General features: G+C 53.9%; 1 protein-coding gene and 1 long non-coding RNA gene across 2 annotated transcripts in view; one reads left to right on the top strand and one right to left on the bottom strand.

The window, feature by feature from the left end:
* CDH4 (cadherin 4) overlaps positions 1-2277 on the top strand; it is a 476927-nt gene extending 474650 nt beyond the window's left edge. The window contains exon 17 of the mRNA XM_081561133.1: positions 2094-2277. Coding sequence (XP_081417259.1) covers positions 2094-2140 — 47 coding nt within the window. The 3' untranslated portion in view covers positions 2141-2277. The remainder of the gene's footprint in view (positions 1-2093) is intronic.
* The window catches only part of LOC145533550 (uncharacterized), a 29547-nt gene that overhangs the window by 14617 nt on the left and 647 nt on the right, over positions 1-14283 (bottom strand). The window contains exon 3 of the long non-coding RNA XR_014074152.1: positions 6538-6628. This is a non-coding gene — a long non-coding RNA (uncharacterized LOC145533550). The remainder of the gene's footprint in view (positions 1-6537; positions 6629-14283) is intronic.

The following is a 14283-nucleotide window of genomic DNA, read 5'->3' as shown; positions in this document are numbered from 1 at the left end:
GCAGAGGTCTGCTCCAATGCCGGGACAGTCCCATCGTCTATGCCGTCCATCCCACACCACGCCCACCGGAAACAGTCTCCTTTCCTTTGGACCGCCGTCAGCACCCAGCAGCTGCTGGGCCAGTTAGCTGCTCAAGCTCTCAGACCTGGACGTGCCCTCTTGATGGGCAGTGTGACTCTCAAGCCAGACTCCAGGCTCAGTTCTGCAGGACAGCAAGAGGCGCTGCGTCCCAAGGACCCACCGGAGCTCCTGCTGTGTTTGCCGGGGTTGGGGGGGGAGGGTGGGCAGCTAGAGGGGAACAGGTGAGAAAATGCCCTGGGGCAGCTTCTCCCCCAAGCATCACCCAGGGATGGCCTGTCTGGTGTGAAGCCACCTGGGCTGGCTGGAGAGGCCCCTCCAGGGGAATCCTCACCTGCTCTCGGCTCCCCAGCAGGACTTGGTGTCAGGCCTGCCCTGGAGCCCCACCCTGGGCCTCCTCCTGGGTCAGGCCTCCAGAGGACCTAGGACAGGGGTACACATACTCCCCATGTTCTCCATGGAGGGGGTCTTTGATCCACACCCCTGCCCATGGCCTGCCCCCAATGCCATGGTCATCCTCTTTTCTAAACAGCTTCAGCCTCGAAGATGAACTTGAGTGTACACGTGTGTGTGTGTGACCCGCGTGGGTGTGTCCCCGCTGGACGTCAGGGTCTTCCCCAAACCAAACTCCTCGCTAACTCCATCCGCTCTCCCAGGGCTGAGCTGAGCTGGGGAGGCGACTCAGCTTGTGGCCTGAGGGAGGCCTGTCCATCCTGACCCCGTCCACAATGGCCCAGGGAGAGACGAAGGGACAGGTGGACGGAGGCAGCGGCCGCTTGGGTCATGTGCTGATGCCCCCAGGCAGACAGCCCGTCTCATAGACCTGGGTGGGTAGCCTGCCGAGGTTGGGGGGTACCCCCTTCCTGCTATGCAAATCGCTCGGGGTCAGGCAGCCAGTGAGGATTGTCCCAGCACCTGGGGGTGTGCCCATTTGAGGACTGCTAGTGTCCTCAGAGTTGGTGAGATGTGAGCTGGAATCTCATTTGTTTTTGCAGTCAAAGTTCTAAGTATGAATATGGGGTGGGGGACCCAGACAGCTGTGGACTCTCCCCACTGGACTCCTGAAGCCTCCTTGGGTCCCCAGGGTCCTGGGCTTACCCCAGGGATGGGGTGCCAGGCCCAGCCCACAGCTCGTTGTCCTGAATACCAGCCCCCCAGCCTCCCTGCAGCTCCTCTCCCCCTCCTCTCATCACTGCCAGGCCCCCACCCCGCAATTTGTCTATGTTACACAGGCCCCATCCCTGCTCCCAGGCAGCCGGAGAGCAGCCCGTCCTCACTTCCACCCCAGACAGCCCCTGGAGACCCCCATCCCCTCCCAGAAGCATCCGGGAACTCTGTCCCAACCAACAGTTTGCATTAGCTACACAGTCAGTGTCAAACGTGTCTCACGTAGCTTGTAGATGCGACGGGTCCAGACCAGGGGGTGCGGCCAGAGGAGGCCTGGACTTGGCGCTGGCGAGGTGCTCGGGCAAGTCCTGTGCCCGCAGAGATTTTTGTTCTTATGACCAGGACTCACCTGTAATGACACCCCAGCCTTGGGCAGCAGGCATCCACAGCCTGGGGCCCCGTGACTGTCAGGCCTCGGCAGCCCTTCCCCACGGCCCAGCCAGCCTTCCCCTTCTCGTGTTCTCAGAACACCCAGGCGCCAGGCCTCCCACCACCAGTGTCAGGGTACCAGCCAGCCATCAGGCTTCCCTACTGTGAGCACCACTGACCCACCCGGGCCTTCGAGACAACTCTGTTCTGAGGGGAAAAGTCAGGGAGGGGAGTTTTGTCAAGGCTGAAAGGAACACCAAAAAAGCAAACACAGTCTCCCCCATGAAGAGCACCCTGTGAGACAGTCCCCGGCCACGTGGTGTACATACAACAGGCCCTGCGATGCCGGGATCCCGTGGGGGGACCACCTCTGTGTATAATTGGAACGCGTTTCGCTTTTCCTTTCTCTCTCCTTTTCCCATTCTGATTTTCTTTTTTTTTTTTGCATGTTTCTTTCTGACAATGGACAACATGTGTAGCAGCCCGCATGACTGTGGTTGTTCTGGGGAAAGATACTGGAGTATGACGTATTCTCACTGCAACTCTGAGCATCGCGCAGTTAGACAAAAGTTCCAACTTTTTTTGTAATCGTCAACAGCACAACTATTTTGTATTGTTGTTTGTATCATTTTGTACCAAAAAAAAAAAAGGAAAAAAAGGCAAGAGCGTTGATGTTTTCAATGTGTTTTTAGTGCCAGGCAGTCTTGGTTCCACACTGAGCAGCGGCTCCGCAGGGTCGTCATGTGCGGGAGCGGACGCTGCTGCAGGGGAGTAAATAAAGCCCCCCTTTTACGCAGTCGGCCTCACCCTGGTTTGTTTTTCTTCGAGTGTCCCTGTGAACGGCAGATGGATGAACACAGGGGCTTTGGTGTTGAGAGTGGGACTTGCTCGCTCGGCAAACATCTCAGCACCTGCTGTGTCTCGGGCTCCATTCTGAGCTCTAAGCACAGGCCTCAACAGAACCAGGCTCCTCACACGGGTGAGGCCCAGGGGTGTGGACAAACAAGATCCAAGTGCCATGCATCTAAATATGGTAACGTTCCTAGAAGGTATAAACCAAGCTAACAAACTGCTAAACAAGGTGCGTCCTGCCTCCTGCCTTGGCAGACATATCTTCATAACAGCAGGAAAGGCCTGGGTCAGGTTTAGGATTCTCCTGCCCCTCTGCTTCTCTGTGCGCCCCCCACCTTCTCCCCACCACAGGGGCTCTTCATTCTGGCCCAAACTGCAGCCCCAGCCCCATGCCGGCCAGAAACCCCAAGGCAAGTGGGTCCAGTCCTCAGATGCTCTCACAGCACAGCCTGCCTTTGACTACTGGCCTGAGTCTGAGCTGTGCTGGCTCACACTTTACTGGTCACAGAGCCACACAGGGGACCCCCAGGGACACTGCTGGACTCACTGGGGCTCTGCCAGCCTCAGGGAAGCAGCTCGGAAAGGCTGAGGGGTGCCCAGTTCAGCCAGTACTAAGTGATGCGGTCAGACCCGCAGAGGGAACCCCAACCACCCCCACCAGGCTTTTCTGGGGCTCAAATCACAGCTAATCACAGGTGCAGCTGACAATCACAGGCACGATTAGCACTTGCCTCTAATGACATTCACAATTAGGCAACTGCTGTGGGCCTGGGATAGGCAAAGGCGGGTGGGAGGCACAAACTCCTTGTAATCAGACCCCTGGGGCAAGGCCCAGGGGGAGTCATTATGCTTAAGGTTACCTCTCCCAGCTCCCCAAGTGGCTCAGCAGATTCTTTACTTAGCAGGTAAAGAATCTGTCTGTCTGCAATGCAAGAGGCCAGAGCAGGAGAGGAGGGTTAGACATGGGTTTGATCCCTGGGTGTGGAAAATCCCCTGAAGGAGGAAATGGCAACCCACTCCAGTATTCCTGCCTGGGAAATCCCAATGCATGGGGCTGGAGGCAGAGGCCTGGCTCAAACAACCACAAAGGCCAGCCTGGGGCCTCTCGGAAGCCAGGCAGCCCCTTCTCTGACCCCAGGGCCTACCCTTGGGTCATTTTGCCAGAGAAAGGTCACTACCCTCCCCTACATGTGGACACAGGCCCAGGAGGGCAGTCAGAGCAGTCAGTTCACAGGTGAGCACTGGCAAAGCCCTTGGGGCCTCAGCTGCTCCACCAAGGAGGCCGGGTTCAGCCAGCAGTTGGGGGAAGGGGCAGACTCTGGGACCAATGTGCTGGGGGGATGCACACAGGAGGCCATGGGAGGCAGTGATACAGGCTGGCCCTCCATATGCCCCAGCCACATGGCAGCCCCCCACCACAAATCCAATGCCCATCCCCGAGAAAGCTTCCTTGACGGGAGAGGAGCCTGAGCAGAGGAGGAGCCAAGGCTCAGAGAGTGACAGAGAACAGGGCCAAGAGAAGAGTAGACAGCTGTGTGGGTTAGGGCAGGATGCGGGGGGCAGGCAGTGGACTGACCCTCATGGAGGCCCTGTTCCAGCTCGGCCCAGGCGTGGGGAGGACCTGCACTCAGCTCTGGCCACATGGCTGGATGCCCTGGGCCGGCAGCAGAATGGTCTGGAGCTCAGGGAGAGGTCAAGTGGGATGGATGGGGGGTGATCAGGGCACAGTGGAAAGTGGACACCATGAGAGGAAGCAGTCACATGTCCCAGGAGGGAGTGATAAGGGACAGAGTGGAGACTCAGGACTAAGTGAGAACCCCCAGGTTGATGCTGGAGGGCCCCACAGATGCACAGACTGTGGGAAACTGCACCCCCAGTAGCTGCTTTTGGAACCCAGCAGAACCCTGTGCCTCTCCTTCCCCACACACACACACACAAAGGCCCCTCCACACCCCCTGCCTCTCTCTGTAGAAAAGCTGAGTCTCCCAGGCCTCCCAGAGTCACAAAGGAGTGGCTCCAGCAGCTAATGAATACTACATAGTCACAGACTCAATGTTGACGCACAACTAAAATTGTCAGCAAAGAGATGCTACACACCCATGTCAACAGCTTCCACTCTGAGAATATGGTGCCCTCTGTCAACATGAGGGCTTCCCTGATAGCTCAGTTGGTAAAGAATCCACCTGCAATGCAGGAGACCCTGGTTCAGTTCCTGGGTCGGGAAGATCCACTGGAGAAAGGATAGGATACCCACTCCAGTATTCTTGGGCTTCCCTTGTGGCTCAGCTGGTAAAGAATCCACCTGCAATGCAGGAGACCTGGGTTGAAAAGATCCCCTGGAGAAGGGAAAGGCTACCCACTCCAGTATTCTGGCCTGGAGAATTTCATGGACTGTATAGTCCATGGGGTCACAAAGAGTTGGACATGACTGAGCAACTTTCACTTTGACTATGTCAACATACAGAAGTTACACAAGATGTACTTCACCCCTGATCCCATAGAAATGGAATAATTTTCTGACAAATGGGGGTTTGTAAGCAGCTCTTTGCAAGAAAGAGCTCTTTGCAGGAGGCCCTTTCACCTTGTCACTTTAGAAATCTATATTGTCACTAATCTCAAACCAGGCACCCCCATACTCTGCTCATCTCTGGCCCAAGCACAACTTTCAAATCTTTGATCACACAATCCCTGGCCTAACCTGTTGGGTCTCTCCGTGGACCAAAGACATCGAAAGGAAGACTAAGCAATTAATAGATAACCGGGGCTCTATCCCAGCTTCCCCCTTCAGGAATCTCATGAACAAAGTGCATGAACAAGAGAGCAACTAAGGAAAGATCACAAGGGGCCAACGAGCCTGCAGACAGTGGGGGCCAGCCCCCGTCTCCATGATTAACTGACCTCACTTCCTCTTTCCCCCTTAAAACCCGCATGGCCAAGCAGAATCTCAGGACTCAGTTTTGGGGGACAGCGTCCCTCCTCCCCAGATTGCTGGTTTTCTGATTAAAAGCACCATTTCCATTCCTGCTAACACATGCCACTCCAGTATTGATTTTTAAGCAGTTAGCAGCCGGTCCTGAGTTCAGTAACATTTTCACTTAAGAAAAAAATAAACTTTCACCCTGAACCCAATTTTAACTGATAAACACAGGCTGGGCGCTATCTCACAAGAGCCCAGAGCACTCAGCTCTCCTAGGCTCTCCTGGCTATCCCTTCCTGCTCTCCCATCCTCTCTCAACCCCTAAGTGCTCTCTCCCCCAACACACAGTTCTCCCTCATCTGCTCAGGGACATGCCCCTGGGAGCTGCCCCCATCCCAACAACCCAGAGCCGGGTGAGGGAGGTGAAGGAGGGCTCAGCTGCTACAGATCTGCCCCAGCAGGCCCGTCCACAAGGGCAGTGTTGCTGCCAGCTCACTGGACCTATCCCCATGACACCCAGGGCAGGCCTCTCAAGCACAGCCCTGAAGCACCTCAGTGCTTCAGGGAAGAGGGAAGTGCATGGGCACAAGCAGATTTCTCTCTCGACCCTCCACACTGCAGCTTGAAGCAGCCTCTTCAGAGATGGAAGGGCCTCTGAGCAAGGGTGGGGTAAGCAGTTCAGTCAGCCCGCTTCAGAGGTGAAGCCGAGGCCCAGAGGTTCCCAGGGGGGCCCACCCTGGAATGAGAGGGCCTGAAGACCACCCTACATTCCCTGCACCTGCTACCCTGGCCAGCAGCTCCCCAGAGGACTGGGTGGCAGTAGGCTCATCCTGACCCAGGTCCTCAGGGGATGGTTCGGAGTGGGGGACACTCTGCAGCCTGGGGGCCTCCTAAACACTGACTCACCTGGACAGCATCAGGCCTCACCAAAGAAGGGTCTTCAAGGTTGACCCCGAGGAAGCAGGAGGCCCTGGACATTCACTAAAGGGGTAGGGATGGCCGGGTGTCAGGGTCACTTGCCCACAGCCTGTCATGTCCACTCCCTCCGCCCTCCCTCCCAACCCACGTGCTCCATCACCGCCCACCCCCCAATAATGCCCACCAACCCTGTCCCCAACCCGCCCCACCACACACACACAGCTGTCCTGACTCACATGCGGCTGAAAGGCGCTGTCCATGGTGCTGACTTTCAGCGGCCTGGTCCTGCCCCATGTGGCCTCAGGAAGCACCCATGGGAACTTCTGCCTGTTTGGGAATAAATCACCTGCTTGGGAACTTACCTCAAAGGCAAGAACTGCGACAGAGAGAGAAGTCTGGCCCTGTTAAGCTCCTGCCACAGGGACAACGCTTCTCCTGGTCCTCCTCTGCTGGGCCAGGCAGTGCGGAGGGGGCCCAGCAGCTGGGGCTCCATGTGAGCAGCCTGCTGCCTTACACGCCTGGGAGGTTCTCATGGTCCTCAACCCTCGGACTCCTCTGTGCACAGAGCTCCCCCACAAAGACAGCCCTTCAGTTCTCACTGTCTGCCTCCTTATGGGATTCCTTCAACAACTTCACTGTTGAATGTTCACGGGTTTTACCTTGAGTTTTCCCCCAACCTGTCTCTACATCTTGGCAGAGCAGTGATCACCCTGGCTGTCCCCACTGTGCCCCAAGCAGCCAGCGTGGCCTGGCCCAGAGGAGCTGGCACCTCAGCTGACAAGACTCGCTAACCAGGCCCCCCGCCTCCCTGGGGCAGCAGCAAGTGTGTAGCCAGAGACTGGCCAGAGTCCAGCTTGGCTCCTCCTGGAGCTTCTGACCTTGGACAAGTTCCCTAAAGGCTTCTGGGCCAACACCACCTGCCCAGTGGGTGGCTGGGAAGATGAAGATGAACTGAGAGGCGATCAAAGCCAAGTGCCCATGAGCACTTCAAAGTGCCCAGGGGCGGGCAGGCACCCAGGGGACCCACACTGCAGGGCCAGCCCCCAGGGATGAGTGCTATGGTCAGCAAGCAAGCAGGGTGTGCACAGGGTGTGCACATGTGTTTGTTCACCGAACAGGCACCATCTCCCTCCACCAACCAACCAGGCAGCTGGTGGGCACTGCACCCTGGCCCTATTGACTGAGACCTCCACCCACCACCGAACACTGTAGCTCTGGGGGTGACTTAGGGAGGGCACAAGAAACTTCCAGAAGCATGCTGGCCCCAGTGGCCAGGCAGGGGGTGGGAGGTGAGCACACTGCACCTGGAGCCAGGAATGGGTCTATGCTGGCAGCCTGGACTTTTCCTTCCTTTTAAATTCCTGGAACAGTTGCCATGGAAACTTAGAAGCTGGCGGTCAAGAGCAGCTGAGCAGGAGGCATAGTTGGGCTCTGATCAGCTAGGCCTGCGACCAGGCGGGGCCAGTCACTCGCACCCCACCCCTCCTACTCTGCAGAAAGAAAGAAAACCTGGATTCTCAGCCTCTCTTGGGAAGCTACAGGACTTCTCTCTAGGTTGGGGACCAGGCTATAGGTATGGAGGAAGCTGGGAGAGGATGCTGGACATGAAGGGCCAGTGACTATGCCTGGAGCAATCCAGCAGGTCTTTCACACGCCCTTTGCAGGATAGTGGGCACTAGCCCCTGCCCTACCTCATCCTGTTAGCAGGAATGGGGTCCCTGGTGACCCCAGACGGCTGGTCAACCACAAGTGGTGAAGAGAGATGGGCCAGGCCATTTCAGGGCCCAAGGACACATCTCAGGGCATGTGTCTGCTTTCTGCCTGCTCAGCTTGGGCCCTAGGACTTCTCACATGGGAACCTAGGAGGCCCGTGGGAAGGACCTTTGTAAGGTTCCAGGGCTGCTTCATCATATTTTCTGTCTGGTGGTGTTGGTGATGAAATAAAAATTCATATTGTAAGGCAAGCAAGAAAAAGTTAAATTTTTTCCTCTGCCCTTTGACCTCCTCCTTCCCCTCTAGGGTGCATTATGAAATAACCAGACCTCCCCATCAGCAGAAATATCTGCTCAACCATAAAGATCAATTTTTCTTCTTCTGGCACTAGCCATGTAACTCCCTAGAAGATCACACTTTCTCAGTCCTTTCTTAGCCCTGGAAGGCACCCAGATGACCCACCACTCGTCTTACGTGTGCAGGCATCTTTGATGTGGATTATGGACAAGGCCCCTACGTCATTTTCCTTAAAGATAAGGGCTGGCAGAGAAGAGACTAACCGGATGACCTGGGGAGACACCTGGGTTGCACCTCATGGAAGTTTGCAGCTTAAATACATACTGAAAGTGGCTCAGTCGTGTACAGCTCTTTACGACCCCATGGGCTATACGTCCATGGAATTCTCTAGGCCAGAATACTGAAGTGGGTAGCCTTTCCCTTCTCCAGAGGACCTTCCCAACCCAGGGATCGAACCCAGGTATCACGCATTGCAGCTGGATTCTTTACCAGCTGAGCCACAAGGGAAGCCCAAATACTGGAGTGGGTAGCCTATCCCGTCTCCAGCAGATCTTCCTGACCCAGGAATTGAACCGGGGTCTCCTGCATTGCAGGCGGATAATTTACCAACTGAGCTATCAGGGAAGCCCTAAATACATACTGAGGACCTTGCCAATGTCACCCATACTCTGCCTGTTTGACAAGATTCCTGGCTCCTGCAGTAACAAACGTGTGACTGTTGTTGCTCAGTCGCTCAGTTGTGTCTGACTTTTTGCAACCCCACAGACCATACAGCACACCTGGCTTCTATGTCCTTCACTATCTCCCGAAATTTGCTCAAACGCATGTCCATTGAGTCGGTGATGCCATCCAACCACCTCATCCTCTGTCGCCCCCTTCTCCTGCCCTCAATCTTTCCCAGCATCAGGGTCTTTTCCAATGAGCCAGTTCTTCGCATCAGGTGGCTAAAGTATTGGAGTTTCAGCTTCAGCATCAGTCCTTCCAGTGAATATTCCGGGTTGAGTTCCTTTAAGATTGACAACAACAACGAAGGCAACTTGAAACCACTGACCGGATACACAGTGTATAAGACCAACGACTGTAATCGTGTAACTCTAGACGTGGCCTGAGGAAGCAACAAGAGGGAACTGTATTCTAGACGATGACAGACTGTGAGAAGGTGGCCCAAAGGCTGGACTACTGTTAACAGGGCCTGGTCCAGTAATAGCACATCGAGTGCCTAGCAACAAAATCCTCACCTGACCAGAGAATGAGCACAGTGGGGCAAACTGGTCATGAAATGCCTCCCAACTCTGTGTAGAAATTCAGGCCAAAAGGCAGGGGACTGTACACAAAGACCCTTGCCCACCACCCAGTCCTACAAGAATCATGTCACCAGCCACCACAGTTGCTGACCTGCAACACAGCCCAACAGGAATTCACAGCGAAGACCAGGGAAAGGCGCTTTGTGCTCTGGGGAACTGGCAGGACTGGCCTACAGGTAGTCAGATATTTTTAGGACAGAATCTTAGGAACCCAGTTTCTTGCCTCTTCCCATACTGAGAAAATCACTAAAACCATTAACTAGAGATCTACTCAAAGACAACAACTATCTCCCACCAAGCTGTGTGCTTGGCTGCCTGCACCCCACGATCAAAGTCCCATACATGGACTTCCCTGGTAGTACAGGGGATAAGACTCTGCCTGCCAATGCAGGGGACACAGGTTCGATCCCTGGTCTGGGAAGATTGCACATGCACAAAGCAACTAAGCCTGTGGGCCATAAATACTGAGTCTGTGCTCTAAAGCCATTGAGCCGCAACTACTAAAGCCTGTGCTCTGAGATGAGAAGGCATCCTAGAGAGAAGCCCAGCCCATGGGCATCAACAAAAACTCAGCGCAACCAAAAATAAATAATTTTTTAAAAAATCACTTATGCTGCCCTTCCCCTCATCTCTTTGAGACATCCTCAGAGCCCTTTCAGGAGCTGCCTCCTAGGTTATAATCCGCAGATTGGCACAAAAGCTTCCCATTTCTTTCTCAGACTTGACCAGTGTTTTCACGCACACAGCTCTGTATGCCCATGCTTTTTAATAACATTTTGGTAGCTTCACTGGGGCGTTCTGGGTGCATAGAGAGGTCCTCCACTCCCACAGACCTGGGGGGCGGGCACACAGCTGCCCCTCGGGCGATCAGCTTAGTAACGGGCCCTCTGGGCTCTAAACCCAGGGCGCCAGCCAGGTTTCCGCCCCTCCCCAGGGAAGTGAAAGGGGAAACCGCACTCTGAACAGGTGGGCTTCACACCTGCCTTGGTTAACCTCTCAGCCACTCTGGGGTTGGGGGTGGGGGTGTTACTACTGTCTCCACTTTAGAGATGAACAAACTGAGGCCCAGTGGGTGAAAAGGCTGCATCCAGAGGAGGGGAGGCGAGCCCCAACTCCATGCTGTGGGAGCAGGGGCCCTAGGCCAACCTTGCCAGGAACCCACTGAGGGCAGATGAGGCGGGGCAAGGCCTGAGGACCCCACCCCTTCTTGCAGGTGCCCAAATGAGGGGCCTGGGTCTGGCGCTGTCGCCCCCCCCACCTCCCTCCCTGCATGGCTCCCTTCTTCCCCAGGCCCATCTCTTCCAGAAATCCCTGCATGCTCTCACCCACAGTTGGCAGAGGATTCCCTCCCAAGAGGCAGTCCCTCCCCTCCTCTCGGGGGGGAGGGGTCCTTGGCCCAGCCAGACTTGGGGACTGCACCTGGCTTCCTCAGGGGTCATCTTGCATCTTTAAAAGGCCCTCCTTCAGCCTCCTGCCCCTCTTCCCATACAGTCTGTTCCCAAGGTTATATACACAGCTCGACCCCCAACCCATCCTCTCTCCACCGTCACCCCCCACTCAGCAGCATCCCACCTGCAGGGCATCCCTGGGGGCAAGGCAGCTGCTCACCGCTCTCTGGCACTCCTTGCCCCCGGCCTGATGATTAACTGGTGATGTGTTGGCCTGAACCCTCATGTGGTACTGGCAACTCTGCAGCCACATAAATTGTGCCATGCCCCTGCCCTGGGCGTCACTCCCAGACACCGTGGGCCTCCCTGGCCTTCCCTCTGCCACCAGCTCCTCACCTCAGCCCCAGCACCAGCCTCTATTCACCAGAGCTAATGCCCCAGGTTACTGACCATGTCAGTATAGTAAGTACCGTACTTACGAATAAGTCCCATTCCGAGAGCACATTCATAAACCCAATTTGTTCAAATTAGCCTAGGTACTCAACTAACACAATCAGCTACATAGTACTACACTGTAATAGGTTTACAATACCTTTCATACAAATAACACATAAAAAACAAACACAAAAAATAAAACATTTTTAATCTTACAAGACAGCACCTTGAAAGTACTACAGCTGGCATATAGGGGCTGGCATAGAGTGAGCAGGGAGGGAGAGTTACTAACTGGAAGGAAAGGAGGTAGGAGATGGTGGAGCCAAAAGATTCTCAACAATAGGAGACGGAAGCCAAGCTGTAATTTCACCCACATCTGACGTTGATGGAACGCACGTTAGCATCTTTGAAAGTTCACAACTTGAAGGTCTATATGTAGAGGACTTACTGTAGTTCATTCCTTTTACTCCTGGGTAGTACTGCATTGAGGGCTTCCCAGGGAGTGCAGCGGTCAAGAATTCACCTGCCAATGCAGGAGATATGGGTTTAATCCCTGGATTGGGAAGATCCCCTGGAGTAGGAAATGGCAACCAACTTCAGTATTTTTGCCTGGAGCAATCCATGGACCGAGGAGCCTGGCGGGCTACAGTCCATGGGGGTTACAGACTCGGACACAACTGAGCACACACACAAGCACAGTTATTTCACTGTGAATAACCTCCGGTGTGTACGCGTTCACCTTGATGGAGTATGTTTACATTAGAAAGAGTGACACGGTTCCCCAGGTGGTCCCGCCATGTCACACAATGACAGCATGTACGAAGTTCCATCTGCCCAGGGCACCCACAATGGATACCCACTGATCTTTATAGTTTGAGCCAATATGGGCACCTGGTGGCAACTTGCTGCGGTTTTCACTTGCTCTTCTCAGATGACCAGTAACGGTGAACACCTTTCCATTCATGTACTAGCTCACTGGCATGTCTTCTATGAAGCACCTATCCAGGGGTCTCACACATTTCTTACTGAGTTGTCTTCTGCCTGCTCAGTTGTGGAATTCTTCCTATTAATGAATGTTAGACATGAGTCCTCTGTCAGGAGTACACACCACAAATGTTTTCTGGAAGTCCCTGGCTTGGCCTTTCCCTGTCACAAGAGCACCTTTTGATGAGCGGATCTATAAGTTCCAATTTTCCAATCTTTTCTCTAGTTTGTGCCTTCTGTGCCCTTAGAAATCCCTGCCTACTCCCAGGTCACAATGATCTGTGACATCTTCCTCCAGAAGCTTTGTGGTGTTAGACCCATTTTCAGGCCTGTGATCCATCTCTAAGCAATGTGTGTGGTGTGAGGGTAGAGTCAAGGTGCACATGCCCCATCAGGGATCTGGTTCACACCAGCAAAAACCTAGTGACCATAGCATATGGATGCATTTCTGGACTCTATTTTGTTCATGGATCTTATCTGTCTTTACACCAATACTGTGCTGCCCTGATTATTTTATTTCTACAAAAAGTCATGAAATCCAGGGGTGGAAATTCTCCAATTTTGTTCCAAACTGTCTTGGCTCTTCTAAGTCCTCCGCAGATTCTCGTAAGCTTCTGGAATCAGATTTCAGTTTCCATGAGAACTGCTGGGTTCTGACTCGGATGGTAATGAATCGGTCTGGACAGAACCGCTGTCTTCACAATACTCCAAGGGCTCAGTGTATTTCTCTCTTCAGGTTCTCTTTCATCTAATTTCAATGTAAAGATCTTTAACTGCATATATTCCGAGCTACCCCAATGTTTTCAGTGGTGGTGGTAATGCTCTCTTTTGCACTTTCTACCTTTCTGCTGCTGGTACATGGAATTACGTTTTATTCTGGATACTGACCTTGTACTCTGATATCTTACCAAATACACAGCTCAGTTTCAATGTGCTTGTAGATACTTTGGGGGGATTTCTGTGCCTGTGATTGTGTTGCCTAAAGTCCCGCCTTCACTTTCTTCATCGCCAAACCTCATGCCTCATTTCTCTCCTCTGCCTTTCTGCCCAGTTGCCACTGTAGTTCCCTGGGGGATGCACATGGTCAGAGCAGACATCCTGGTCATGGTCCTGGCCCAGCCCAAGAGCTGACTATCCCAAGCCCACACAGGAATGTGAGTCAGACTTGAGACAACTGATAACGATTATGCTGAGAGACTGAGTAGTACCCAGTGCTCACAGGAGGCATAAACACAGACACATGTGTGCCTCTGAGCTGCTGGCCACAATTCTGTCGGGGGTCATTCCTAGGGAGTGTTAGTCTGCACCTGGGCGAGGCCCTGGGAAGGACGACCAGACACAATCAGACGTGCAGATAAGCTGGAACCAAGGCTGTACCTGCAGAAACACGAGTACTGGCGCCCTTCACTGACTGAACTAGTTTATCTCAGGGCCAAGAACTTATCACTGTTCAGTTGCTCATTCAAGTCCGACTCTTTGCAACCCATGGACTACAGCACGCCAGGCTTCCCTGTCCTTCACTATCTCCCGGAGTTTGCTCAACCTCATGTCCATTAAGTCGATGATGCCATCCAACCATCTCATCTTCTATTGCACCCTTCACCTCCTGCTCTCAATATTTCCCAGCCAAGAACTTAGTAAGAACAAAGTATTAGTCGTGGGGGAGAGTCCAAGTATGACCTCAGTAGTCAACCACCTCTGGCATTCTGGTGCAGAGGGAAGATTGGAAATCATGCCCTGGTGCTTCCTGCTAAGTGTTAGTCACTCAGTCCTGTCCAACTTTTTGTAACTCCATGGGCTTGTAGCCGGCCAGGCTCCTCTGTCCGTGGAATTCTCCAAGCAAAAATACTGGCATTCCCTT

Source organism: Giraffa tippelskirchi, chromosome 13 (assembly GCF_054371585.1).
Source record: "Giraffa tippelskirchi isolate mGirTip1 chromosome 13, T2T-mGirTip1v1.2.pri, whole genome shotgun sequence".
Taxonomy (NCBI): domain Eukaryota; kingdom Metazoa; phylum Chordata; class Mammalia; order Artiodactyla; family Giraffidae; genus Giraffa; species Giraffa tippelskirchi.
Note: the sequence above shows the minus strand (reverse complement) of the source record. Positions and strands in the feature narration are given on the sequence as shown.